The sequence below is a fragment of the Haliotis rufescens genome, unplaced genomic scaffold (assembly GCF_023055435.1).
Source record: "Haliotis rufescens isolate VD_foot unplaced genomic scaffold, xgHalRufe1.0.p SCAF_15, whole genome shotgun sequence".
Lineage (NCBI taxonomy): Eukaryota > Metazoa > Mollusca > Gastropoda > Lepetellida > Haliotidae > Haliotis > Haliotis rufescens.
The window spans coordinates 24959361-24986295 of record NW_025963835.1 but is presented as its reverse complement, the minus strand read 5'-3'; the positions used below and the strand labels follow the sequence as shown (position 1 = coordinate 24986295).

Sequence of the window (26935 nt, the reverse complement as noted above, 5' to 3'; positions counted from 1 at the left end):
TCTCGTTTCACAATGGCTGCCGGTCGGAGAACTGATGAAAAATATGAAACTGTGCACTGTGTATTTTATCACAACCGGCAATTGTACTGAAAGATTTGTGAAAAAGGTTGGTTAAATGTTTCTTTTTACATTTCCTCTTGATATATGATCATCAAATCATGTGCAACATCCAATTCCCCATAGCCTTGTTCAACGTGTATGAGCAGCTGATTTGATTAGGCTACTTGTTCGTTGTCTCATGTAAAGTACTTTTTAAAACTTACAACAATTTGCGTATCGATATTTTATTGAACGCAGGCGACATACCCATTTGCATCTCTAGATCCTCCGATTCGATGCCCGTGAGTCCAGTGAAACTGGGACATTCCTTGTAAATGTCGACTATCTTTTCACTCGTCGTGGAAAGTGGGGCAATGCAGGGCCCTCCCCCTGTCTTCCTCATGTCCAGCTGTCTGTTGCTGAATTCCCTTTTGGCCGTCTGGTGCATGTTCGTCCATTTTGTTTTTATTTCTTTTGTTGTTCGCTGACAAACACCGAGAGCGTTAACTTTGGAAGTTATCTCTGCCCAAATAGACTTCTTTCTTTCGTGGGTAACGGTGCTACACAACTTACTGTTAAGTATGGAGATGTGTTTCTCCACCAACTCGGCTAATAGCTGAATTTCGGAGCTGTCGAAATTCTTGTTTCTATTCCTAGGTTTAGGTGGATACGATGCCATTTTGACAGACGACCGAAAGTAACGCGTACGTGTGTTTACGTCAAGGAATTGTGGGAAATATTTAGGGGAAACTGAAGTTGTATACAACTCGGCATTCACACGGCGGCGAGTTGCATACTACTCGGGTCTCGCGAGATCTCTGACAAAAAGCTTGTGATTCACTACATTATCGCTGGAATCTTGGTTGCCGAGTTAATGTTCAGACGTATTGCCTTTGAAAAAATCAACGCTGTGCGAGAATTGCTGTCGCGCGTTACTGGACCAACCTCTGACTTTGCAATTTAACGGCCTTTAATTATTGAATTTTTAACCCCATGATGGAAAATTAAATGTATAACGTGACACATTCGATACGAAAACGTACTTGTTTTATATGTCGAAAACAAATTTTCCGTTACATGACGTCAAAACACGAGGGCGATGTCCACATGTACAAAGACAAAAAACACACGCAATTCCTAGTCATTGCAAAACTTAGTATCCGTCATGTCCGTGGTGAGCATCTGCTTTGGCTCAGGACAATATATTCTAGTATCTTTCTGTTTATTTGTATCTACAAAGTTCCCACACAGCTATCGATTTTAATAACCACATCGGTTCCTTTTCTGGGACATTGAATGATTGTCATCCAAAATGTCCTGAAGACATATTTCAGATTTTGTTATAATATAGAAGAATGAACTATAAAAATCCAGAAAGTGCCCTTTGGCCAGTTGAATTCAGATACTTTTAGCTTATTTCCCAATTTATACGAAACGTTGAAATCGGTAACACAAAAAGGTACAGTATGTTACCAATTATATTCGGTTATAGTATGGAAAATTTCGATTAAAAGAACAGAATGTTGGGCTTATCACTACAACAGCTCCACAACCCCTCCACCCCCCAGCAACGCACACCCAAACCTCAACAAACCATGACCCACCTCCACCCATGAATCTCAAATGATCGGCCCCTATTTTGAAACGCGCACCTGATGCAATCTTTAGCTGTCAATGTTCCGCCAATTAAACGTTAAAATCCAAATGTAAGACAAGTAGTTGTCCACACATGAGTTATACATTAATAAAAATATAACGTGGCGAATTTCCTTAATTAATTAATTAACTTAAGAAATGAAGTGCCTGTTTTATTTAACCTATCTATATAAATTTGCCACAATGAATATTTCACAATTCTCCAAAGGAAATATGTATATGCTGCAGTGTGTTACATTTACAAAGCATCTTATGGGAAGGATAACACGATGAATGTCTATGACCAAACAAACAGCTGATTATTATGAGTTTCATAAATTCTATGGCATTTTAGATTATATTAGTAACAGTACTGCATACATGTATCCATTTTGCAGCAGTGCATTATTTTGCTAGGTGAAACGATATTGAAGAGATATTCAAATTATAATTCAAGATTGAAACAGTAAACTACTTCATGAACTGAATGCGTTGTGTACTAGTTCACCCGCACCTCAAAGAAAATAACAAATATGTACAACGATGTTGATGCTGACGTATACTAATATGAAATCACTACGGGTAACCTCCCGTCATAACGTAGCGAGTTCACTTATAGCAGTACGCGGAATGTTTGGAGTAGGTTTTACCGTGATGCTGGGATCATATACATACACAAATGAGTCATGTAAGTTAAGTAATCAGAATCAATCTGAAATCAATAAGGCAGACCAATACCGTCGTCAGTGTGCGTGATTTTGCGTCAATCATGGCGGCACGTTGAACGATTTATGTTGACTTTTTCCAAATAAGTATCTGGACTCTAATTATTAATTCCTCAATTCTTGCAACGATTATCGACCCATGCATATTCGTAATAAACTGAGCTAATGTATGCAACAACTTGACGACCGAATTTCTCGGAATAGTAAAATGTTAAGTAAAACTAGAAGTTTGCTTTGTTTACATTTTTGAATGAGAAGGCCCACTGGTAGGTTTCAGATCCCAGGGTTTGGTTTCACACTTGAATATTGCGGTTGATTTCATTTGGACCGTTTGTATTAGTGACTTAGACAAAATGTCAATTGATTCTTAATGGTATGATGAATTCAGGGATGTATGTATGGTACCTGAGTGTGAAATACATGTGATGTGACAGGCATCTCGCCTGACGCGAAAAGAACCGTGATTTTGCAACGCTATCCAACATGGAGGTTCGGTCCAGAGTTTTTATATTTCGAAAACGAATATAGGGTTATTAGAGTCTTTTCGGAATGATCATTGGTGTTTTGACAAAGGGCAGACCCCCCCCCCCCCCCCCATGGTTTTGTAATGGAACTTCTCATGTAGCTATACGTTATTTGAATAAATAATCACATTTAGAACAGTGAAATGGTAAAATGCGAAAATGGCATTTTTTTCGTTGTACACTATTTACAGATGTCGTTAGTGATACATATGCTTTGGCTAAAATAGTTGTTAATGTCATCATATTATAGATACTTTCCCACAGAATCTAAAACTGTGACGTGTGTATGATGTATTTTAAGTTTTAGAAAAGTATTATGGACCTCATCTCATCTTGGTCTACAGTACAGTGAACAGTCACATAGCCTGTCGTTTCAAATAACACCATGAACAGTTTAACCAGGAGAATTAGACCGATGCAAATGTCAAAATATATAATTTGGTACAGTGGTATTCTACGTACCTACTTTTCATAGGTCCTTTATTGAGTGGTGACACTTAGGATACCGAAAAACAGAAGTTACCGACGTGAATCGGAGTCGCCATTTTTGTTTACAAATTGACGTGTAAATGTCACGTGACTTTCATACCGTGTGAATGCCCTTTTATTGGATAATGATATGCTAATAAACGTTTGATACAACCGATGTTAATGATGCCATTAACGAATGGTGCATTAAGCATGTAATGTATCATTAGGGTTTAATGTAGCCATTAGTTGATGAGGCTCTGATACAACCGGGTCCTGGTTATAATTCCATCCTGGTTATAATGCCACCCTGGTTATAATGCAATCCTGGTTAAAATGCCATCCTGGTTATAATGCCACCCTGGTTATATTTCCATCCTGGGTATAATGCCACCCTGGTTATAATGCCATCCTGTTTATAATGCCATCCATGTTATAATGCCACCCTGGTTATAATGCCATCCTGGTTATAATGCCACCCTGGTTATAATGCCATCCTTGTTTTAATGCCACCCTGGGTATAATGCCATCCTGGTTATAATGCCACCCTGGTTATAATGCCATCCTGGTTATAATGCCACCCTGGTTATATTTCCATCCTGTGTATAATGCCACCCTGGTTATAATGCCTTCCTGTTTATAATGCCACCCTGGTTATAATGCCATCCATGTTATAATGCCACCCTGGTTATAATGGCATCCTGGTTATAATGCCACCCCGGTTATAATGCCATCCTGGTTATGATGCCACCTTGGTTTTAATGCCATCCTGGTTATAATGCCATCCTGGTTATAATTCCATCCTGGGTATAATGCCACCCTGGTTATAATGCCATCCTGGTTATTATGCCATCTTGGTTATAATGCTATCCTGGTTATAATGCCATCCTGGTTATAATGCCACCCTGGGTATAATGCCACCCTGGTTATAATGCCACCCTGGTTATAATGCCACCCTGGTTATAATGCCATCCTAGTTATAATGCCACCCTGGTTATTATGCCATCTTGGTTATAATGCTATCCTGGTTATAATTCCATCCTGGTTATAATGCCACCCTGGTTATAATGCTATCCTGGTTATAATGCCATCCTGGTTATAATGCCACCCTGGGTATAATGCCACCCTGGTTATAATGCCACCCTGGTTATAATGCCATCCTAGTTATAATGCCATCCTGGTAATAATGCCACCCTGGTTAAAGTGCCACCCTGTTTATAATGCCATCCTGGTTATAATGCCACCCTGGGTATAATGCCACCCTGGTTATAATGCCATCCTAGTCATAATGCCATCCTGATCATAGTGCCACCCTTATCATAGTGCAAACCTGTTAAAATGCCATCCTGGTTATAATGCCACCCTGGTTATTATGCCATCCTAGTTACAATGCCATCCTGATCATAGTGCCACCCTTATTATAGTGCCACCCTGTTTATAATGCCATCCTGGTTATAATGCCACCCTGGTTATAATGCCACCCTGGTTATAACGCCATCCTGGTTATAATGCTATCCTGGTTATAATGCCATCCTGGTTATAATGCCACCCTGGTCATAATGCCACCCTGGATATAATGCCACCCTGGTTATTATGCCATCCTGGTTAAAATGCCACCATGGTTTTAATGGCATCCTGGTTATAATGCCACCCTGGTTATAATGCCATCCTGGTTATAATGCCACCCTGGTTATAATGCCATCCTGGTTATAATGTCACCCTGGTTATAATGCCACCCTGGTTATAATGCCTTCCATGTTATAATGCCACCCTGGTTAAATGCCATCCTGGTTATAATGCCACCCTGGTTATAATGCCATCCTTGTTATAATGCCACCCTGGTTATAATGCCATCCTGGTTATAATGCCATCCTGGTTATAATGCCACCCTGGTTATAATGCCATCCTGGTTATAATGCCACCCTGGTTATATTTCCATCCTGTGTATAATGCCACCCTGGTTATAATGCCATCCTGTTTATAATGCCACCCCGGTTATAATGCCACCCTGGTTATAATGGCATCCTGGTTATAATGCCACCCTGGTTATAATGCCATCCTGGTTATGATGCCACCTTGGTTTTAATGCCATCCTGGTTATAATGCCATCCTGGTTATAATTCCATCCTGGGTATAATGCCACCCTGGTTATAATGCCATCCTGGTTATTATGCCATCTTGGTTATAATGCTATCCTGGTTATAATGCCATCCTGGTTATAATGCCACCCTGGGTATAATGCCACCCTGGTTATAATGCCACCCTGGTTATAATGCCATCCTAGTTATAATGCCATCCTGGTAATAATGCCACCCTGGTTAAAGTGCCACCCTGTTTATAATTCCATCCTGGTTATAATGCCACCCTGGGTATAATGCCACCCTGGTTATAATGCCATCCTAGTCATAATGCCATCCTGATCATAGTGCCACCCTTATCATAGTGCCAACCTGTTTATAATGCCATCCTGGTTATAATGCCACCCTGGTTATTATGCCATCCTAGTTACAATGCCATCCTGATCATAGTGCCACCCTTATTATAGTGCCACCCTGTTTATAATGCCATCCTGGTTATAATGCCACCCTGGTTATAATGCCACCCTGGTCATAATGCCACCCTGGTTGTAATGCCACCCTGGTTATTATGCCATCCTGGTTAAAATGCCACCCTGGTTTTAATGGCATCCTGGTTATAATGCCACCATGGTTATAATGCCATCCTGGTTATAATGCCACCCTTGTTATAATGCCACCCTGGTTATAATGCCATCCTGGTTATAATGTCACCCTGGTTATAATGCTATCCTGGTTATAATGCCACCCTGCTTATAATGCCACCCTGGTCATAATGCCACCCTGGTTATAATGCCACCCTGGTTATAGTGCTATCCTGGTTATAATGACACCCTGGTTATAATGCTATCCTGGCCATGTTTTCCGCTGGACGAAAGGTAGCATTGTAACAAGGGAGGACTGTATATACTACATTCACAAGAAAATTCTCATGCAGTAAGTATTCAATTACCAGGTTCAGTCAGTCAGCTGCACAGATGGAGAATGGCGGACCTCTACTTTAAACATCCACCGCAAAGATGTGCAAGAATATATTGTGACACATAAAGTCGACATGTGATTAAAAAAATTAAACTAATTCTTATGTAAACAACGTCGTAAATTAATGTTAGGTGTGTCTGACACTTGTTTACGTCTAAACGTACATACGTGGGTACCGACCTGCGACCAGGGAGTCCCACATGAATCTGACGCACATACTTTGTTTGTTTATTTATTTGTTTGTTTAACGCAGCACTCGCAATATTCAAGCTACATGGCGGTGGAATAATCTATTCTGGGCCAGACAATCCAGTGATTGGCATCTTGGCATCTGAGCATCTGTATCTACGCAATTGGGATACGATGACATGCATCAACCAAGTCAGCGAGCCTGACCACCTGATCCCTTTAGTCGCCTCTTACGACAAGCATTAATTGCTGAAGACATATTCCAACCCGCATCTTCACGGGTTGACGCACATGCTGGTACTTTTCCTCCCCGTCTTCATTTTTTGCATTACCTGACATGAAATGTTATTAGGAAATGATGCAAAACATATAAATATGAAAAGATGTTACTAATAACAATGACAATAAAGTAAACATGTAAATACAAAAACATTTTTACAGCAACGACGAAGATGTAAAATAATATTTAATAAGTGAATACAATACTATTTCAAAAATAATATTTATTCAATGCTTCAGTCGTCTTTTCTGGATCCAAAAGTATTATTTTTTCCCCATAGCAAAATAAAATTCTGTTTTGATTTACTTGAATGTTTACTCCTAGAAGATGTCATTTTGTGATGCGATTGGTTGGTTTGGAGTTTATTGGGACAAGGGCCTGTCTTTGTGCACTGGGAATATCAACTTTAAAACTTGCGGAATACTTTGAAATATTAGTATGACCATTGCAAATATTGGAATTCTGACATGATCAAGCATGACTTAAGCGAGTGAAAAAGGGCAGGGTGTTTTAACAGCATATATGTTTGCACACTTTATACATTACTACGTTTGTAACGAACACGCTTATGACGAACTGACGGATATAACGAATTTTTCTTGGTCCCGGCCATTTGCTGTTTATACTGTATATATGCTTATAACGAACTTCGGTTAAAACGAACTAAAATTAGTGGTCCCTCATTATGATGAGGTGAAGTGATATAGGGTTTAAGGTCGCGTTTAAGATTATTGCACTTATATTGCGACGTGTGTGTGTGTGTGTGTGTGTGTGTGTGTGTGTGTGTGTGTGTGTGTTTTGAGGTTTTGAGCCTAGTATCAGAGCACTCCACCATCGTGGGCCCAAATCACTCCCAGGGCTCAAATCGTTCCCCCTAGTATTTCAAATAAATTTCCATAAATTATACTCTGTAATGGAGGCGTGTGTGACTGGTGACGTTGGATGTGCGTGTTGCTTGAATGACACCAGCAAGCCAGTAATTGCCATCATATGCTTATATATCTTTATGTAACTATACATGTAATATTTAAGTTGTTTTTTTTGTTTTAAGTGTTTAAGAGGTCGCCTTCTGTCTTAGCAATTTCGGCTGACCTGTCCATCTTTGAGACTCATGTGTGTGAGTAGGGTACACATATATATTGGGAGTATTGTAGTTTTGATAGAATTTCTGTTTTTGTCTTGATAAGATTTCTATTTTCATATTGATATCGTGTTTTTAATTTTCAGAAATTGATGGAATTGCTTTGGCTGCTCTGTTTACAAACGATCGAGTACCTGACCATGTCTCAGAGTTGGCTTGGCCTTCGCTATTGCATCTCTTGGCTTGATGACATCTACAATAGATAGCGGATCTAACTGCAATTCTTGTTTTAACTGAGGTGGTGCTGGGGCATGAGCTTGACATTCCAGTAACAAGTGAGCACTGGATTCAGGTTGATTGCAAGATGGACACACCTTGTGATGGTGCTTGAGATGGCTGTTTCATTAGAGCATGAGTATGGCTTTTTGTGGATTTTGGCCATCTGCCGATCTAACTTGCGTCCCATTGTTTGCCTTTTTGGGTCAGTGGAGGCTCTGATTTTGCTTTTTATCTCTAGTTGTACATGTCTGTATCTACATCATGTCCACATACCACAGTGTCCAAAAGTGGAATTTCAGGGAAGCTGGAGTTCCTGGTAAAATCCAGATGTTTGAAAAATGATTAAGGATGTTACAAAACAGAGTTAACTTGCCTTCAAAGGGCAACGGCATAAAACAATCGTCGTGGAAACGTCGCCAATTTGTTCTAAAGTATTCGGCGACTTTAGGTCCTACCTGTTCCCTCACTTTGTCTCCAAAGCACTTTCAAGATATCCCCAAAACCAACGTTTCGAAAGTAGGTGCCAACAATTGACCCCCCAACCACCACCATCATCTTTTGGAGTATGATAAATTAATATATGTCCAAGAAGAATAAAAGCGTATATATATATATATATATATATATATATATATATATATATATACTTAACCGCAATAGAAACGCTATTTCTATAAATATTTGTGACACAAATTATATTAGCTGGGATACATTCTGTTTTGGAACTGAGTGGCAGTGAACGTTTTCCTTCATCATATCATTGCTTCAGAACGCAGCTGGTGTTTCAGATCCGACAAAAAAACATGAGCGTAAACGCAACCTCACAAAAATCTGTGGGAGCGGTTGTGAACATTCCTCGTGCAAATCAAGATGCACGTGCAGGATGAGATAGCTGTGGGGATAAAAGCTAGCCTCGATGAGTTCGATACAGTAGCGATTGCGAGATAACTGCCAAAGAGAGACAACAGGCTGTTGCCGGTTGACTGAATGCCGGTCAGAGTGCGCAGGTTGTCGCAAATCATTTTAATGTGCACGTAACAACAATATATAGTTTGAAGCAACGACTCTACCATCAGCACCGACGACAGTTCACGTAGTGGTCGGCCCCGAGCCACAACGCCACGACAAGATCGTAATATGCGTCGCCATCACCTGCAGAACCGTTTCCTCTGCGCCACTGAAACAGCTCGGGGGACGATCGGCAACCACCAGCTACCTGTCAGTGCCGATACAGTGCGACGTCGCCAAGTCGCCCTCAACATCTTTTGTCGGCGACCTGCTCGAGTGCACATCCTGACAGACCGACATCGTCAGATACGACTCGGATGGGCAACACAGCATCATCGTTGGCGTCATCAGCAATGGAGGCACGTCAACGTTTCTGATGAAAGTCGTTATTTGTGTGTCGAGGGCGGACGATAGCGTCAGGATCTGGCGCAGACTTGGTCAACGATTTGCAGACACTTATGTGCTTGAAAGAAACCCATAGGGAGATCCATGCGTCTTGTGTGGGGTGCCATTGGACTGAACCATTGAACTGGACCTGTGGTCTTGCTAAATATTGGTCCAGGCAGGGGTAATGGCGTCACAGCGCAGCGCTACATTGGCCAAGTCCTCAGATCTTACGTCTTTCCCTTTTTCGCCCGTCACCAACGCCGCATAGTCCAATACAACGCTCGTCCCCCATACAGCTAGCTACTAGAGACAACCTTCAGCAGCACAACATCATCACCATGCCTTGGCCTGCCCCCAGTCCGGATTTGAATCCAAAAGAACAGTTGTGGGACGAGATCCAAAGACGTCTCAGTGACCTCCAACCAAGGCCGACAACCGCAGCAGGATTGAGTGAGTCTTTCTACGCATATGGGCCCAGATCCCAACGGCCTTCATCAACCGCCTGGTGCACTCGATGCACAGAAGATGTGCCGCCATTATTAACGCTCGGGGTGGGCATACAAGATACTGACTTTAATCCTACAAATGTTGGGGTGTTTGGCGTTGCCCTAAATTGCAAACGCCAACAACCATTCTTAACACTGTGTTTATGATCTGTGTAAACTCTTGACATTCTCGGCTGTTAAATATTGTGTTCACAAGTATTTGAAAATACATATATTCAAACAAATACCTTATAGACTTTGCGTTTCTTTTGCGGTTGAGTGTATTTATGAGAATCGCCAATAATTTCATAAATCACCAGTTCGTGTGTTTTCAATGCCGTGATTTGGAACACTGACTGTAAACAACTGGAACTGAATGAGCAGCGTCGTTTGAGACAAAATTATTACTTCATGATGTCAACAATTTGTTAATTTCATAACATACTGTTTATAAGCGCAGATTAGTTACCGTTTTAAAACCAGTTGGTAGTCACAAATACTAAAATTTACCAAGTCATTGCTCGGGAGATTTTTGGATTGCAAAATTATCAAGGAATTGCAATACTTTTACTCTATGCCATAGTTACACATGACAAGCAGCTGTATGCAATAAACAAACAATGTGGACCGTTAACCGACTGAAACATGCAGAATTTGTCTCAAACTATTCAGATAGAGCATCATTATACTATGCTTGTCGTAAGAGGCGACTAACGGGATCGGTGGTCAGGCTCGCTAACTCGGTTGATGCTTGTCATCGATCCTAATTGCGTGGATCGATGCTCATGATATCAATTACTGGATTCGATTACTTACACAGGCCGCCGTCATATAGCTGGAATATTGCTGAGTGCGGCGTTACACAACAAACAAACAAACATTGTTGTCAAAGTTTCGTTTCTTGAAAAAGCTCTAGAAACTATGTACAAATCATCCATCTTTCTAACTTTTGATTATTGTAGTGATATATTGGATAAATGTACGATAGATCAGAGTCAAATATTAGAAAATATATATACCCGGATGTTCTAAGTATTTAGGGGGTTCCAAGAGGCACTAGTCATAATAAAAGAATATGAGAAAACAATATGCAGTGTGGGTTCGAATCCCGGACAAGACTCAGCCCCCTAACACCTTCCCCCCCTCCCCCCCCCCCCCCCCCCCCCCCCAAACAAAAAGAAGAAAAAAAAGAAAGACAGTAGAAAGTGCGAGAATCATCCAAAATATAACATTTGTTACATTTGACCACTTTCTAAATAGCATTGTGTGTTCATAGCTTTCGGCCATGGGAGCCGTGCCAATTTACACTTGTCAGAGGGGTACACAAAGTGTGTGATCTAGACTACCAGTTGCCGGACTTCCATTTCTGTGGAAGCCTCGGTGGCTGAGTGGGTTAGATCGCTGACTCTGTGTGCTGGCGATTAGGTCATTACGTGCCTGACTCTGGCAGTGTGGGTTGAATCCCGGACGGGATTTTCGTCTCCACTGGTATGACTGTGTTTTCATTTGTGATTGTAAGTATTACTGGAGAGGTATTTATATAAGTGCCGCGACTTGTTCAACAATCCAGTGAATTTCAAATTGAAAAGGAATATATTTGATGTAAGGTAATTACAAAACTTTGGTGCCAGGATCCGAGTCCTCACCATACCCGTGTTGAACGTCAATATAATACTGGACATGCCCTAAAATAAGTGAGTGAGTGAGTGAGTTGGGTTTAACGCCGCTTTTAACAGTATGTCCACATAAATTCAGCGTTAACAACCGTTGTGTCCATTGGTGAGTGTTGTCCGGGTTAAATCGAACAACCAACGAAGGTCTCCGTATTAAAGAAGGGTCTACAAGGTTCTACTTTAGTCGAAACTCGTCTAGTATCTTGGTGACACGACCCCAGAGATAACACCCAGTTATCTGGTGTACATCCGGGACACTATAGGCATCACACCCGAGACAAAGCTTGACGCGTTATTCTTTATCTAAGGCAGGACTACCACTGTGAAGTCGAAGCTGTTTTCAAAAGGTAAATGAGTGAATTTTGAATCATGGCAGCATATACATGTAATAGGTAGAGCCCTTTAATCCTTGGTTCATGTTATACCTGTCCACATGAGCCGCGTCAGAGATAAAGTTACCGACTAGATTATTGGGTCAGCTGTTGCTAACAGAATGCATTGTGAATCAACGGTATACATGATAGTACAATTTGTTGACTAACTTTCCCAATATGCTTAGACAGAGGATTCCCAACACATGTATATCTGCCTGGTTCTGTCGGGGTTGGTAGGGTAGGGGATATGGTTGGGTATGGGGTATGTCTCAAAGCATGATGAAGTAGCCTCTAAATGCTGAACTTTTGAATTGCGCCCTCAGTCAAACCCTATCGTCAATCAACTTCTTCAGTCAAATCATAATAAAGCTATGTTTTATCCATACACTGAAGACCCATTTCTTCATAGTTTAGTCCGATTATGATAAAGCCATGTTTAATCCATACTTTGAAGACCAATTTCTTCACAATTTAGTCCGATGATAATAATGCCCTGTTTAATCAATACTTTCAACACCAATTTCTTCATAGTTTAGTCCGATTATAATAAAGCCATGGTTTACCAAAAGTTTGAAGACCAATTTCTTCATAATTTAGTCTGATTATTATAAAGCCGTGTTTAATCCATACTTTCAAGAACAATTTATTCATACTAGTTTAGTCCGATTATAATAAAGCCATGTTTTTTACCAACAGTTTGAAGACCAATTTCTTCACAATTTAGTCCGATGATAATAAAGCCCTGTTTAATCCATACTTTCAAGACCAATTTCTTCATAGTTTAGTCCGATTATAATTAAGCCATGTTTTACCAAAAGTTTGAAGACCAATTTCTTCATAATTTAGTCTGATTATTATAAAGCCCTGTTTAATCCATACTTTCAAGACCAATTTCTTCATAGTTTAGTCCGATTATAATAAAGCCATGTTTTACCAAAAGTTTGAAGACCAATTTCTTCATTATTTAGTCTGATTATTATAAAGCCCTGTTTAATCCATACTTTCAAGACCAATTTCTTCATAGTTTAGTCCGATTATAATAAAGCCATGTTTTACCAACAGTTTGAAGACCAATTTCTTGACAATTTAGTCCGATTATAATAAAGACTGTTTAATCCATACTTTCAAGACCAATTTCTTCATAGTTTATTCAGATTATAATAAAGCCATGTTTTACCAACATTTTGTAGACCAATTTCTTCATAATTTAGTCCGATTATAATAAAGCCTTGTTTAATCCATACTATCAAGACCAATTTCTTCATAGTTTATTCAGATTATAATAAAGCCTTGTTTAATCCATACTTTAAAAAAACAATTTCTTCATAGTTTAGTCCTATTAAAATAAAGCCTTGTTTAATCCATACTTTGAAGACCAATTTCTTCATAGTTTAGTCCGATTATAATAAAGCCTTGTTCAATCCATACTTTGAAGACCAATTTCTTCATAATGTAGTCCGATTATAATAAAGCCTTGTTTAGTCCATACTTTGAAGACCAATTTCTTCATAGTTTAGTCCATACTTTGAAGACATATTTCTTCATAGTTAAGTCCGAGTATAATAAAGCCTTGTTTAATCCATACTTTCAAGACCAATTTCTCCATAGTTTAGTTCAATCATAATAACGCCTTGTTTAACCATACTTTGAAGACGTATTTCTCCATAGTTTAGTCCGATTATTATAAGGCCTTGTTTAATCCATACTATCAAGACCAATTTCTTCATAGTTTAGTCTGATTATAATAATAGTCCATACTTTGAAGACAAGTTTCTTCATAATTTAGTCCGATTATAATAAAGCCTTGTGTAATCCATACTTTGAAGACCAGTTTCTCCATAGTTTAGTCCAATCACTATAAAGCCATGTTTAATCCATACTTTGAAGACCAATTTCTTCAAAGTTAAGTCCGATTATAGTAACACCTTGTTTAATCCATACTTTGAAGACCAATTTCTCCATAATGTAGTCCGATTATTATAAGGCCTTGTTTAATCCATACGTTCAAGACCAATTTCTTCATAGTTTAGTCCGATTATAATAATAATCCACACTTTCAAGACCAATTTCTTCATAGTTTAGTCCGATTATAACAAAGCTCTGTTTAATCCATACTTTGAAGAACAATTTCTTCATAGTTTCGTCCTATTTTAATAAAGCCTTGTTTAATCCATGCTTTGAAGACCAATTTCTTCATAGTTTAGTCCGATTATAACAAAGCTCTTTTTAATCCATACTTAGAAGAACAATTTCTTCATAATTTAGTCCGATTATAATAAGGCCTTGTTTTATCCATACTTTCAAGACCAATTTCTTCATAATTTAGTCCGATTATAAGAAAGCCCTGTTTTATCCATACTTTCAAGACCAATTTTCTTCATAGTTTAGTCCGATTATAACAAAGCTCTGTTTAATCCATACTTAGAAGAACAATTTCTTCAAAGTTAAGTCCTATTTTAATAAAGCCTTGTTTAATCCATACTTTGAAGACCAATTTCTTCATAATTTAGTCCGATTATAATAAGGCCTTGTTTTATCCATACTTTCAAGACCAATTTCTTCATAATTTAGTCCGATTATAATAAAGCCCTGTTTTATCCATACTTTCAAGACCAATTTCTTCATAGTTTAGTCCGATTATAATAGAGCTTGTTTTATCCATACTTTCAAGACCAATTTCTTCATAGTTTAGTCCGATTATAACAAAGCTCTGTTTAATCCATACTTTGAAGAACAATTTCTTCATAGTTTAGTCCTATTTTAATAAAGCCTTGTTTAATCCATACTTTGAAGACCAATTTCTTCATAGTTTAGTCCGATTATAATAAAGCCTTGTGTTATCCATACTATCCTCTGAATAGTTACATATTTAAATTCTAAATGCTACACCAAGATCTAGAATGCAACTGTCAAAAAATAAAATTAATTACAATAAATTAAAGTTCCCTTTCAACAATTATAAGAAATGTCTACTAAAAGCAGGATGCTGACCACATCATAAGCGATTGTCTCTTTTTTACGTGTCAGAAATGAATCGCCAAAAACTAAAAAAGATCCCTTTCTCCCTCTAGACGAATGGTGCGTGCTTGACCCTGGTCATGTCCATGACGAAAATATTTCGGATGTTTCTATCCCTTGTGTCGGTCATGTTGCTGGTGGCCATACTATTTGTGGTAAGTAATTATGTCAGTAATATTGCTAGTGGTCATGCTGCTAGTGGCTGTGATAACTGTGTTAAGTGACGATGTGGACCATGTTGCTAGTGGCTGTGATATCTGTGGTAAGTGACGATGTCGGCCATGTTGCTAGTGGTCATGCTGCTAGTGGCTGTGATATCTGTGGTTAGTGACGATGTCGGCCATGTTGCTAGTGGTCATGTTGCTAGTGGCTGTGCTATATGTGGTAAGTGACGATGTCGGCCATGCTGCTAGTGGTCATGTTGCTGGTGACTGTGCTATATGTGGTAAGTTACGATGTCGGCCATACTGCTAGTTGCCATGTTGCTAGTGGCTGTGCTATATGTGGTAAGTGACGATGTCAACCATGCTGCTAGTGGTCATGTTGCTAGTGGCTGAGATATATGTGGTAAGTGACGATGTCGGCCATACTGCTAGTGGTCATGTTGCTAGTGACTGTGCTATATGTGGTAAGTGACGATGTCGGCCATACTGCTAGTGGTCATGTTGCTAGTGGCTGAGCTATATGTGGTAAGTGACGATGTCGGCCATACTGCTAGTGGTCATGTTGCTAGTGGCTGAGCTATATGTGGTAAGTGACGATGTCGGCCATACTGCTAGTGGTCATGTTGCTAGTGACTGTGCTATATGTGGTAAGTGACGATGTCGGCCATACTGCTAGTGGTCATGTTTCTAGTGGCTGAGCTATATGTGGTAAGTGACGATGTCAACCATGCTGCTAGTGGTCATGTTGCTAGTGGCTGAGCTATATGTGGTAAGTGACGATGTCGGCCATACTGCTAGTGGTCATGTTGCTAGTGGCTATGCTATATGTGGTAAGTGACGATGTCGGCCATACTGCTAGTTGCCATGTTCCTAGTGGCTGTGCTATATGTGGTAAGTGACGATGTCAACCATACTGCTAGTGGTCATGTTGCTAGTGGCTGAGATATATGTGGTAAGTGACTAGTCGGCCATACTGCTAGTGGTCATGTTGCTGGTGACTGTGCTATATGTGGTAAGTGACGATGTCGGCCATGCTGCTAGTGGTCATGTTGCTAGTGGCTGTGCTATATGTGGTAAGTGACGATGTCGGCCATGCTGCTAGTGGTAATGTTGCTAGTGGCTGTGATATCTGTGGTAAGTGACGATGTCGGCCATACTGCTAGTGGCTGTGATATCTGTGGTAATTGACGATGTTGGCCATGCTGCTAGTGGCTGTGCTATATGTGGTAAGTGACGATGTCGGCCATGTTGCTTGTGGCTGTGCAATATCTGGTAAGTGACGATGTCGGCCATGCTGCTAGTGGTCATGCTGCTAGTGGCTGTGCTATCTGTGGTAAGTGACGATGTCGGTCATGCTGCTAGTGGCTGTGCTATCTGTGGTAAGTGACGATGTCGGCCATGTTGCTAGTGACGGTGCTATCTGTGGTAAGTGACGATGTCGGCCATGCTGCTAGTGACGGTGCAATCAGTGGTAAGCGGTAATGTCGATCACGTTGCTGGTGGTCGTGCTATCTGTGGTAAGTGATGAAGTCGCTCATGCTTCTAGTGGCCATGCTATCTGTGTACTGATATTGCTGAAGCATGCTCCGACTTTATTAGCCCGGCCAATGGATCAGTGTGCACTCTATTTTCATATACAACCCAACCCGCCTTGTCAGGCTCCAGAAGGACGACAATCACATTACCATCTCATTCTACCGGGTACCCATTTTTAGGGTTGATGAACAGGGGCATATTTCGAACACGGAAATTGTCTTAAGAGACACCACATGTGCTACATGTGCTTCAGTTTTTGGCAGGAACAGTGCCCTAGAAATTTACAGGAGTTAAAAGAGGCAGCGGGGTAGCCTAATAGTTAAAGCGTTCGCGTTATATCCTTTTTTTAGCAGACAAAAAGCAGTTTTCTAGCATTTCCGACAGTACTTTAGTGACTGCCTGTGCTATAGTATGAGCGCTACGACCGCATTGTTGAACAGAGCCCAGTTGAATGACAATAGTCCAGATTCGCTGGCAGCTGGCCAAGACGGGACAGTTATCACCGGATGTGTCAACAATGAGGCCATGTGGACTTTGCTCAGTTGGTATGGACACATTATCTGACGCCACAGAACATACAGTGACTAGATAACTTGGATCCAGAGTATCGACATGGCGCAAAGAAATTTTGCAGCAGACCTACCTATTGATGGAAGTACCTTTTCTGCCTTAAAGCGTACATGTGCAACATAGAAGATAAAACAAATTGTTATTTGCATGTGATACCTTCTGAATCAGGAATGAGAATATGGCACATTGTAGTTGAAATGTTTATGTAATATAAGAGTAGAAAAAACAAACATTATGAAAACAAATGACTTCCTGAAACATTTGTTATTGTTAACAAGGAACATGGGCTATCAGGTTGACGCAATCATATCGGTATACATGATATTGCTGATAGAACTACAGTGATAAACTTATTAATATTTGTAAATAATTAATCTTTTCAAAGTAATAGTTACATTGTTGAAATATTATTTTTTGATGACCTAGATATGCACATATAACAAAATTAAGCGCGATTATTACACAGTTATCTTATCTGCCGGAGATCCTTCTATCACAGAGTCTGGGCACGCAAGAAACCTATGATTGTGGGTTCGAATCCCGGTTCGCCCCGATTATGTTTCTAGGTTTGTCAGCACCATACCCGTGCTCGTGGGTTTCACCGAAGTGGTAAACGTCTGAGACCTGCATCACTTCGGGCTTTTTCTCCCACATTAAGCTGACACGCTGGAATACTGTTAAAAGCGGCGTAAAACCCAACTCACTCACTCACTCACTCACTATCACAGAGTCAGCGATGCGGCGTGATAGCTGGTGCAGTTGTTGGAATGTTCCGACTGGCGGGCTGTCCTTTATCTATGGCGCATTTGACCTTATTTTCACCTTATTTGTAACCATAAAAACGTAGCAACTCATATATATTTTTATGGATCCCTGATTTGGTTAAAGATGGGGTTGGGTGTGGTGGGTGTTGAATTATTAACTTAGGTGTAATGTTAGGGATGGTGGTGGTACGGTTCTTGTCTCAGAACAAAAGTTGAAGTAGTAGTAGTAGTAGTAGTAGTAGTAGTAGTAGTAGAAGTAGTAATTGTGTTTGTTGTTTAACGCCGCACTCCAATATTCCAGCTATACAACGGCGGCCTGAAAATTATCGAGTCTTGACCAGCCAATCCAGTTATAGATATCATGAGCAATTGGGATACGATGACATGCATCAACCAAGTCAGCGAGCCTGACCACTCAATCCCGTTTGTCGCCTCTTACGACAGGCATGGGTTGCTGAAGACCTATTCTAACGCAGATTTTCACGAGTTGTAGTAGTAGTAGTAGTAGTAGTAGTAGTAGTAGTAGTGTTTGCTGTTTAACGCCGCATTCAGCAACATTCCTGCTATATTACGGTGGTCTGTAAATAATGGAATCTGTAACAGACAATCCAGTGAGTGACATCATGAGCATCGATCCACTCAATAGGGATACGATGACATGCATCAACCAAGTCTGACCACCCGATCCGTTTTCCGCCAACGACACGTATGAGTTGCTAAAGACCAATTCTAACTCTGATCTTTTTTCGTGTGTGACCTGTTTGTTTTGTATGTGATACTTAGCTCCACCCCTTCTGTATTTCAGTTTAGTACAAAAGATGAAATCCCCCACGATGGAGAAAGGGGACCAACATCGGCGGGAGCGTCGAATCTCCATGGAACCATTCCTCGCGTAAGGCGTTGAATAATGATTGGCAGTAACAGTATTTATAATTATTTTTATTCTTTAAAAGAGTTGACATTTATATCTCTGTCTCAAAGTAGACTAATAGGTACCAGTAGTAGGGAATAAGTTTTTTGGGGTGATAAATTGACTTACCTTTGCATGTGTTTGTGACGGGTGCCACCAAGATACGCTCACCTTTTCACGAACACCTGGTATCATCACAGTTTGATACTGATTCAAAGACCATGCTCGGGATATAGTCGGACAATGATTGGGACTTTCTTATGATTGTGTCGCTTCTATTTTTATCGCGATCATGATCAATGAACCATGCTCTGTCCTAGCAGTAAGCTTTGAGGAATCCTGGTGTTCATTTCGAAGTGTCCCAACGGCCCCAACAAGCGTCATGACGTCCACATGGCGTCGTTTTACATATGATGCCACGTCCGGGTCTGTGCATGGACAGGTGAAGGGGAAGTGTCAGCCTCTTAGGAATGACTCCAGTGTACAATTCTTGATATACTACCAGTAACAATAAAAGCAGCAGAAGAAAAGTGTTTGCATCTTCAGGTAATCATTTTGGACGATCGATTTATGTGGCCCTGAAAACAGCCTTTGGCAGTGTGGGAAGCAAGAAACATTCACCACCACAAAAGGTCACTTGGGAGACAATACCACAGATGAAGAGGATATAATGTGTTTGGTTACGAAGAGAAAATCACCATCCCAACGCTTCGTTGTTATACGTGCAGAATTATAATGTTCTAGCTCGGGTGGCCCAGTCGTCTAAGAGGCCGCGATGCGCTGTGCAAAGTTTCGTCCCTTGGGTACATCAGAAACCTATGATTGTGGGTTCGAATCCAGGTTCGCCCCAAATATGTCTATAGGTGTGTCTGCACCATACCCGTGCTCGTGGGTTCACCAAAGTGGTAAACGTCTGAGGACTGCAGCACTTTCCTCCCACATTAAACTGACACTTCTCGATATAACTGTAATACTGTTAAAAGCGGCGTTAAACCCAACTGACTCACTCACCCACCTTGTGCTCAGAATCATCAATAGCTTGACGTCATCAAAATGGTTTAACCCCGTAGAAGATACGAGCCAAACCACGACACCATCACAAGACCCTATCAGCCTTTTCACTACTGACCACATCCCACCCCAAGCGACCTGACCGGTGAAGATCCGGGGTAGAATAGAACTTCAGCAACCCATGCTTGCCGTAAAAGGCCACTATGCTTGTCCCATAAAACGCTAACGCGATTGGGTGGTCAGGCTCGCTGACTTTGTTGATGCATGTCATCGTATCACAATTGTGTGGATCGATGCTCATGATGTCAGTCACTAGATTGTCTGGTCCAGACTCGATTATTCACAGACCGCCGTCGTACAGCTGGAATATTGTTGCTGCGTGCGGCGTTAAACAACAAATAAACAAACAAACCAAGCGACCTCTTTTTCCTGTTAATATGTCCCCTTACATAATCTGTGTATTGTCTCTCATTCAGGTCAGGTCTGTGGATGAAACACAAACCAAGATGAAACGTAACGTGAAATTTCTCCAAAAGCCACCGACTAAAAAACCGAAGGTATAGTAAAACAGGGCTCGTTCTGAGGATTGATTGATTGAGTATGGTTTTACGCCGCTTTCAGCAATATTCCAGCAATATCACGGCGGGGGACACCAGAAATGGGCTTCAGACATTGTACCCATGTGGGGAATCGAACCTGGGTCCTCGACGTGACGAGAGAACGCTTTAACACAAGGCTACCTGACCGCCACACACATAATACTAACACATACCACTAATCAAATGTGTATACCACTAATCCAGTGTGTATACCACTAATCCAATGTGTATACCACTATATGACGATGTCGACCATGCTGCTAGTGGCTGTGATATCTGTGGTAAGTGACGATGTCGGCCATGCTGCTAGTGGCTGTGATATCTGTGGTAAGTGACGATGTCGACCATGCTCCTAGTGGCTGTGATATCTGTGGTAAGTGACGATGTCGGTCATGTTGCTAGTGGCTGTGATACCTGTGGTAAGTGACGATGTCGGCCATGTTGCTAGTGGTCATGCTGCTAGTGGTCATGCTGCTAGTATGTGTCTATATGTGGTAAGTGACGATGTCGACCATGTTGCTAGTGGCTCTGCTATCTTTGGTAAGTGACGATGTCGGCCATGTTGCTAGTGGTCATGCTGCTAGTGGTCATGCTGCTAGTAGGTTTGCTATCTGTGGTAAGTGACGATGTCGACCATGTTGCTAGTGGCTGTGCTTTCTTTGGTAAGTGACGATGTCGACCATGTTGCTAGTGGCTCTGCTATCTGTGGTAAGTGACGATGTCAACCATGTTGCTAGTGGTCATGCTGCTAGTGGTCATGCGGCTAGTGGCTGTGGTATATGTGGTAAGTGACGATGTCGACCATGTTGCTAGTGGCTGTGCTATCTGTTGTAAGTGACGATGTCGGCCATGTTGCTAGTGGTCATGCTGCTAGTGGCTGTGCTATCTGTGGTAAGTGACGATGTCGGCCATGTTGCTAGTTGCTGTGATATCTGTGGTAATTGACGATGTCGGCCATGTTGCTAGTGGCTGTGCTATCTGTGGTAAGTGACGATGTCAACCATGCTGCTAGTGGTCATGTTGGTAGTGGCTGTGCTATATGTGGTAAGTGAAGATGTCGGCCATGCTGCTAGTGGTCATGCTGCTAGTGGCTGTGATATCTGTGGTAAGTGACGATGTCGGCCATGCTGCTAGTGGCTGTACTATATGTGGTAAGCGATAATGTCGGTCACGTTGCTGTCAGGCTCCAGAAGGTTGACAATCACATTACCATCTCATTCTACCGGGTACCCATTTTTAGGGTTGATGAACAGGGGCATTTTTCGAACACGGAAATTGTCTTAAAAGACACCACATGTGCTTCAGTTTTTGGCAGGAACAGTGCCCTAGAAATTTACAGAAGTCAAAAGTGAGTGAGTGAGTGAGTATGGTTTGACGCCACCTTTAGCAATATTCCAGCAAGATCACGGCCGGGGACACCAGAAATGGGCTTCACATATTGTACTCATGTCGGTAATCGAACCCGGGTCTTCAGCGTGACGAGCGAACGCTTTAACCACTAGGATACCCAACCGCCCCCAGGAGTCAAAAGAGGCAGCGGTGTAGCCGTATAGTTAAAGCGTTCGCGTTATATCCTTTTTTAGCAGACAAAAAGCAGTTTTCTAGCATTTCCGACAGTACTTTAGTGACTGTCTGTGCTATAGTATGAGCGCTACGACCGCATTGTTGAACAGAGCCCAGTTGAATGACAATAGTCCAGATTCGCTGGCAGCTGGCCAAGACGGGACAGTTATCACCGGATGGGTAACCTCCCAAAACCCCTACATCCCATTTCCCCTACAGCTTAAGACAACAAAGTTCACGGTCCATGGCACTGCTAATCCCTAGTCTGTTACCTATTTCATACAATGGAACAACCCAAGAAACTCGAATAGATTGAGATAAATATTTAATTACGATTACGATATTATTCAAAATTCATAATACATTATAATAAAATGTTCATTTTTCAAAATTCATAATACATTATAACAAAATGTTCATTTTTCATCTCAACTGTAAATCGTCTCATCTCAGTTTCTCAGTGTAATATTTGTTTCTTCCTATTGTTATTTTTGTAATTTCTAAAAATTGTCTTCTCATCATACAGGCATCTTTCATTACACTTACATTATTTTTTATTTTTTTAACTTTCCTTTAAGTCCCCTAATCCCCAAAAGCTCTACCCCTTTTATTTCTACTACCTCTACTCCAGACCTTAATCTCTCCTTTAGGTGAGTTCATAATGCCAGACAGGTAAATGCCGCGTGTTGTTTTAACTAATTGTAGGGGAACTGGGTTGTAGGGGAAATGGGATGTAGGGGTTTTGGGAGATAACAACCGGATGTGTTAACAATAAGGCCATGTGGACTTTGCTCAGTTGGTACGGACACATTATCTGACGCCACAGAACATACAGTGACTAGATAACTTGGATCCAGAGTATCGACATGGCGCAAAGAAATTTTGCAGCATATATTTTTATGGATCCCTGATTTTGTTTAAAGATGGGGTTGGGTGTGGTGGGTGTTGATGTCAGGGATGGTGGGGGTGGGAGTACGGTTCTTGTCTCTGAACAAAAGTAGTAGTAGTAGTAGTAGTAGTAGTAGTAGTAGTAGTAGTAATAGTAGTAGTAGTAGTAGTAGTAGTAGTAGTTTTGTTTGTTGTTTAACGCCGCACACCAATAATCCAGCCATACAATGGCGGCCTTAAAATAATCGAGTCTTGACCAGACAATCCAGTTATAGATATCATGAGCAATTGGGATACGATGACATGCATCAACCAAGTCAGCGAGCCTGACCACTCAATCCCGTTTGTCGCCTCTTACGACAGGCATGGGTTGCTGGAGAAAGGGGACCAACATCGGCGGGAGTGTCGAATCTCCATGGAACCATTCCTCGCGTAAGGCGTTGAATAATGATTGGCAGTAACAGTATTTATTTTTATTACTCCTTAGAAAAGTTGGCATTTATATCTCTGTCTCAAAGTAGGCTAATAGGTACCAGTAGTAGGGAATAAGTTTTTTAGGTGATAAATTGACTTGCCTTTGCATGTGTTTGTGACGGGTGCCACCGATGGGGCAAGATACGCTCACCTTTTCACGAACACTTGGTATCATCACAATTTGATACTGATTCAAAGACAATGCTCGGGATGTAGTCGGACAATGATTGGGACTTTCTTATGATTGTGTCGCTTCTATTTATATCGCGATCATGATCAATGAACCATGCTCTGTCCTAGCGGTAAGCTTTTAGGAATCCTGGTGTTCATTATCGAAGTGTCCCAACGGAACAAGCGTCATGGCGTCCACATAGCGTCCTTTTAGATATGATGCCACGTCCGGGTCTGCGCATGGACGGGTGAAGGGGAAGTGTCAGCCTCTTAGGAATGACACCCGCGTACAATTCTTGATATACTACCAGTAACAATAACAGCAGCAGAAGAATAGTGTTTGCATCTTCAGGTAATCATTTTGGACGATCGATTTCTGTGGCCCTCAAAACAGCCGCGATGCGCTGTGCAAAGTTGCGTCCCTTGGGCACATCAGAAACCTATGATTGTGGGTTCGAATCCAGGTTCGCCCCGATTATGTTAAAAGGTGTGTCTGCACCACACCCATGCTCGTAGGTTTCATCAAAGTAGTAAACGTCTGAGACCTGCAGCACTTTCCTCCCACATTAAGCTGACACTCGGCGATATAACTGTAATACTGTTAAAAGCGGCGTTAAACCCAACTCACTCACTCACTCACTCACCTTATGCTCAGAATCGACTATGACAACAGTAGATTGACGTCATCAAAATAGTTTAACCCCGTAGAAGATACGAACCCAACCACGACACCATCACGACAAGACCCTATCAGCCTTTTCACTACTGACCACATCCCACCCCATGCGACCTGACCGGTGAAGATCCGGGGTTAGAATAGGGCTTCAGCAACCCATGCTTGCTGTAAAAGGCCACTATCCTTGTCGCATAAAGCGCCCACGCGATTGGGTGGTCAGGCTCGCTGATGTTCTATTTACTTTGTTGTTGTTTTTCTCATCTAATTCTGAGTGAAGTAACATTTAATTTTATTAGCGTGAAATATTGATTTATTATTTTCAAATAAATTTAGTGTTTCATTTTTGGACACATAATAAATATTTAACATTTACAGAAGCTGTGCGTGGACGGTGTCATACCACTGAAGACCTTCACCCGATATGACCCGGATGCTGACATTGACCTCGCTGTGGTGTCAGCATATTTTGACATCGGGCGCTTCAAGAAAGGACTTTCGAAGGGACTCTATTTTAACGCTTCAACTTACACAGCGTGGGCAGGGGCCTTTTCCCACTTGTATAACCCTTTGGTTTTCTATACAGACTCGGAGTTCTTTGAAAATATCGTCAAGAAGCTTAGGATTCATCTACCACGAAACTTGACACGGATAATAAGAATTAACCAAACGTCCATGTGGTCATTTAAACTTCGTGACAGAATTTCTGCTATATACCAAAACCCAGACTACCCAAAGTTTTATCCAAACACAGTGGTTCCAAACTATTCGTGCGCAATGCACGCTAAATATGAAGTGGTGGAAAACGCAATTTTGAATAAGTACGTCACTTCCGATTACGTCACGTGGTTAGACGTAGGGTACTTCCGGTATTTAAAAAGAAACAAACCCTTTAAACTTGTCGTCCCAAAAAGCTTTTCCGCCAATACTGTTGCTTTCAACAAACTTCATCACCCTGATCGTTTTTCAGAACCGGAAGTTATTTTCAAAAACAACAGTTTATATGTAGGGGGCGGAATGTTTATAGGTAGGCTACAAATAATGTTGCTCTTCATCCTTGACTACCGGCATGCATCTGAAGTGCTCCTGCACAGGGGCCTTAGCAATACCGACCAGCAGGTGTTGTATGCGATGTACAATAGTAACTTCCGGTCACGTGTCAATCCTGGGGTTGATATACAACTTTTCAAGTCGAATATTGTAGGTGATTGTTGGTTTTACCTTGGATACCAGTGCTACAGGGAATTACAGTAAACTACGGTTATACCGAACTCAAAGGGACTACTAATTTTAGTTCGTTATAACCGTAGCTCGTTATAAGTACATATACAGCATGACTACAGGAAGTAGTCGGGACCAAAAAGTAAGTTCGTTATATCCGTCAGTTCGTTATAAGCGTGTTCGTTATAACCGTAGTTTACTGTACATTGAATACCTCTGGTGGACTTTGTGAACATTTAAAGTACCCTTAATGGATTCTGCGAACGATCAGAGTACCGTTTACTTTTATGAACGGTCAGATTCGGTCATGAGGTTCCTAATGAATAGTGTCCCCCGCCGTGATATTGCTGGAATATTGCTAAAAGCGGCGTAAAACCATACTCACTCAATCACGCATAATGAATAACTATGGAATTCAGATCATATTATCAGTTTCGTTTGTTTGTTGTTTTACTCATCTCCCCGAGACAAGGGCGTTAACTGCCTTTTAAGTCCAGTTTTCGACCTTGCAAAACTCAGGTGAAGTTTCCGGATCCAACTCGTAATAGCCCCCAGTGGCTGATACGAGTTATGTCCCTTTTATGTCCCACCTACTGAGTAATCAGATTCCATCTCTTTTGTCACTTGCATTTGCTTCAAACAAAATGGCGGCGATCAAGACGATCTGATCGTTATCAAGATGTATAGTGTAATAAAACAAGTCTTCCCTCGCGCAGCGCACCAGATTACTAGAGCACCTTGATACAAAGCATGAACAAATTTGCAAAATTTCTGTCGACGCCCAGTTGGCGGTATACATGCTTTGCAAATCCTGCAGTCGAACGAAATCTGCACGTTGAAATCCATGTTGTTTACGAACCGGATGTCTACTTCGTTACGCGATTTTGATTGGACTGTGCATAGACTCGTTAGTCCAGCCAAAATGTAACTCCGGAATTCAAGCCTAGTTCGGCAGGGGTGGAAACTGGTCTCTTATTGTCTGTTTACGCCCTTGCCTCGGGAAGATAGTTGCCAGTAGCGCAAACTGAAGGTCGGAACGCATCGTCTGGTGACGGCTGTGTTATTAAAAAAACATGAGTTTCACTGCCAAATCACTACATCTTGACGTTGTCCTGAAGGTAGAACTCTTTCGGTGTGAATAAAATGGATACGAGTATCCGAATCACAAAA

General features: G+C 41.3%; 1 protein-coding gene across 3 annotated transcripts; it reads left to right on the top strand.

The window, feature by feature from the left end:
- On the top strand, positions 1–26935 carry LOC124151000. Of its 3 annotated transcripts, none has more exons than XM_046523225.2 (5): positions 1–106; positions 15275–15376; positions 19061–19147; positions 20653–20733; positions 24923–26935. In XM_046523225.2, exons 1-5 carry the CDS (start codon positions 35–37, stop codon positions 25796–25798), a joined length of 1218 nt encoding a protein of 405 aa, XP_046379181.2. In that variant the 5' UTR covers positions 1–34; the 3' UTR covers positions 25799–26935. The 3 variants fall into 3 exon arrangements, with proteins under 3 accessions (XP_046379181.2, XP_048252313.1, XP_048252314.1); XM_048396357.1 differs by lacking the exon at positions 1–106 and adding an exon at positions 12025–12176; XM_048396356.1 differs by lacking the exon at positions 20653–20733.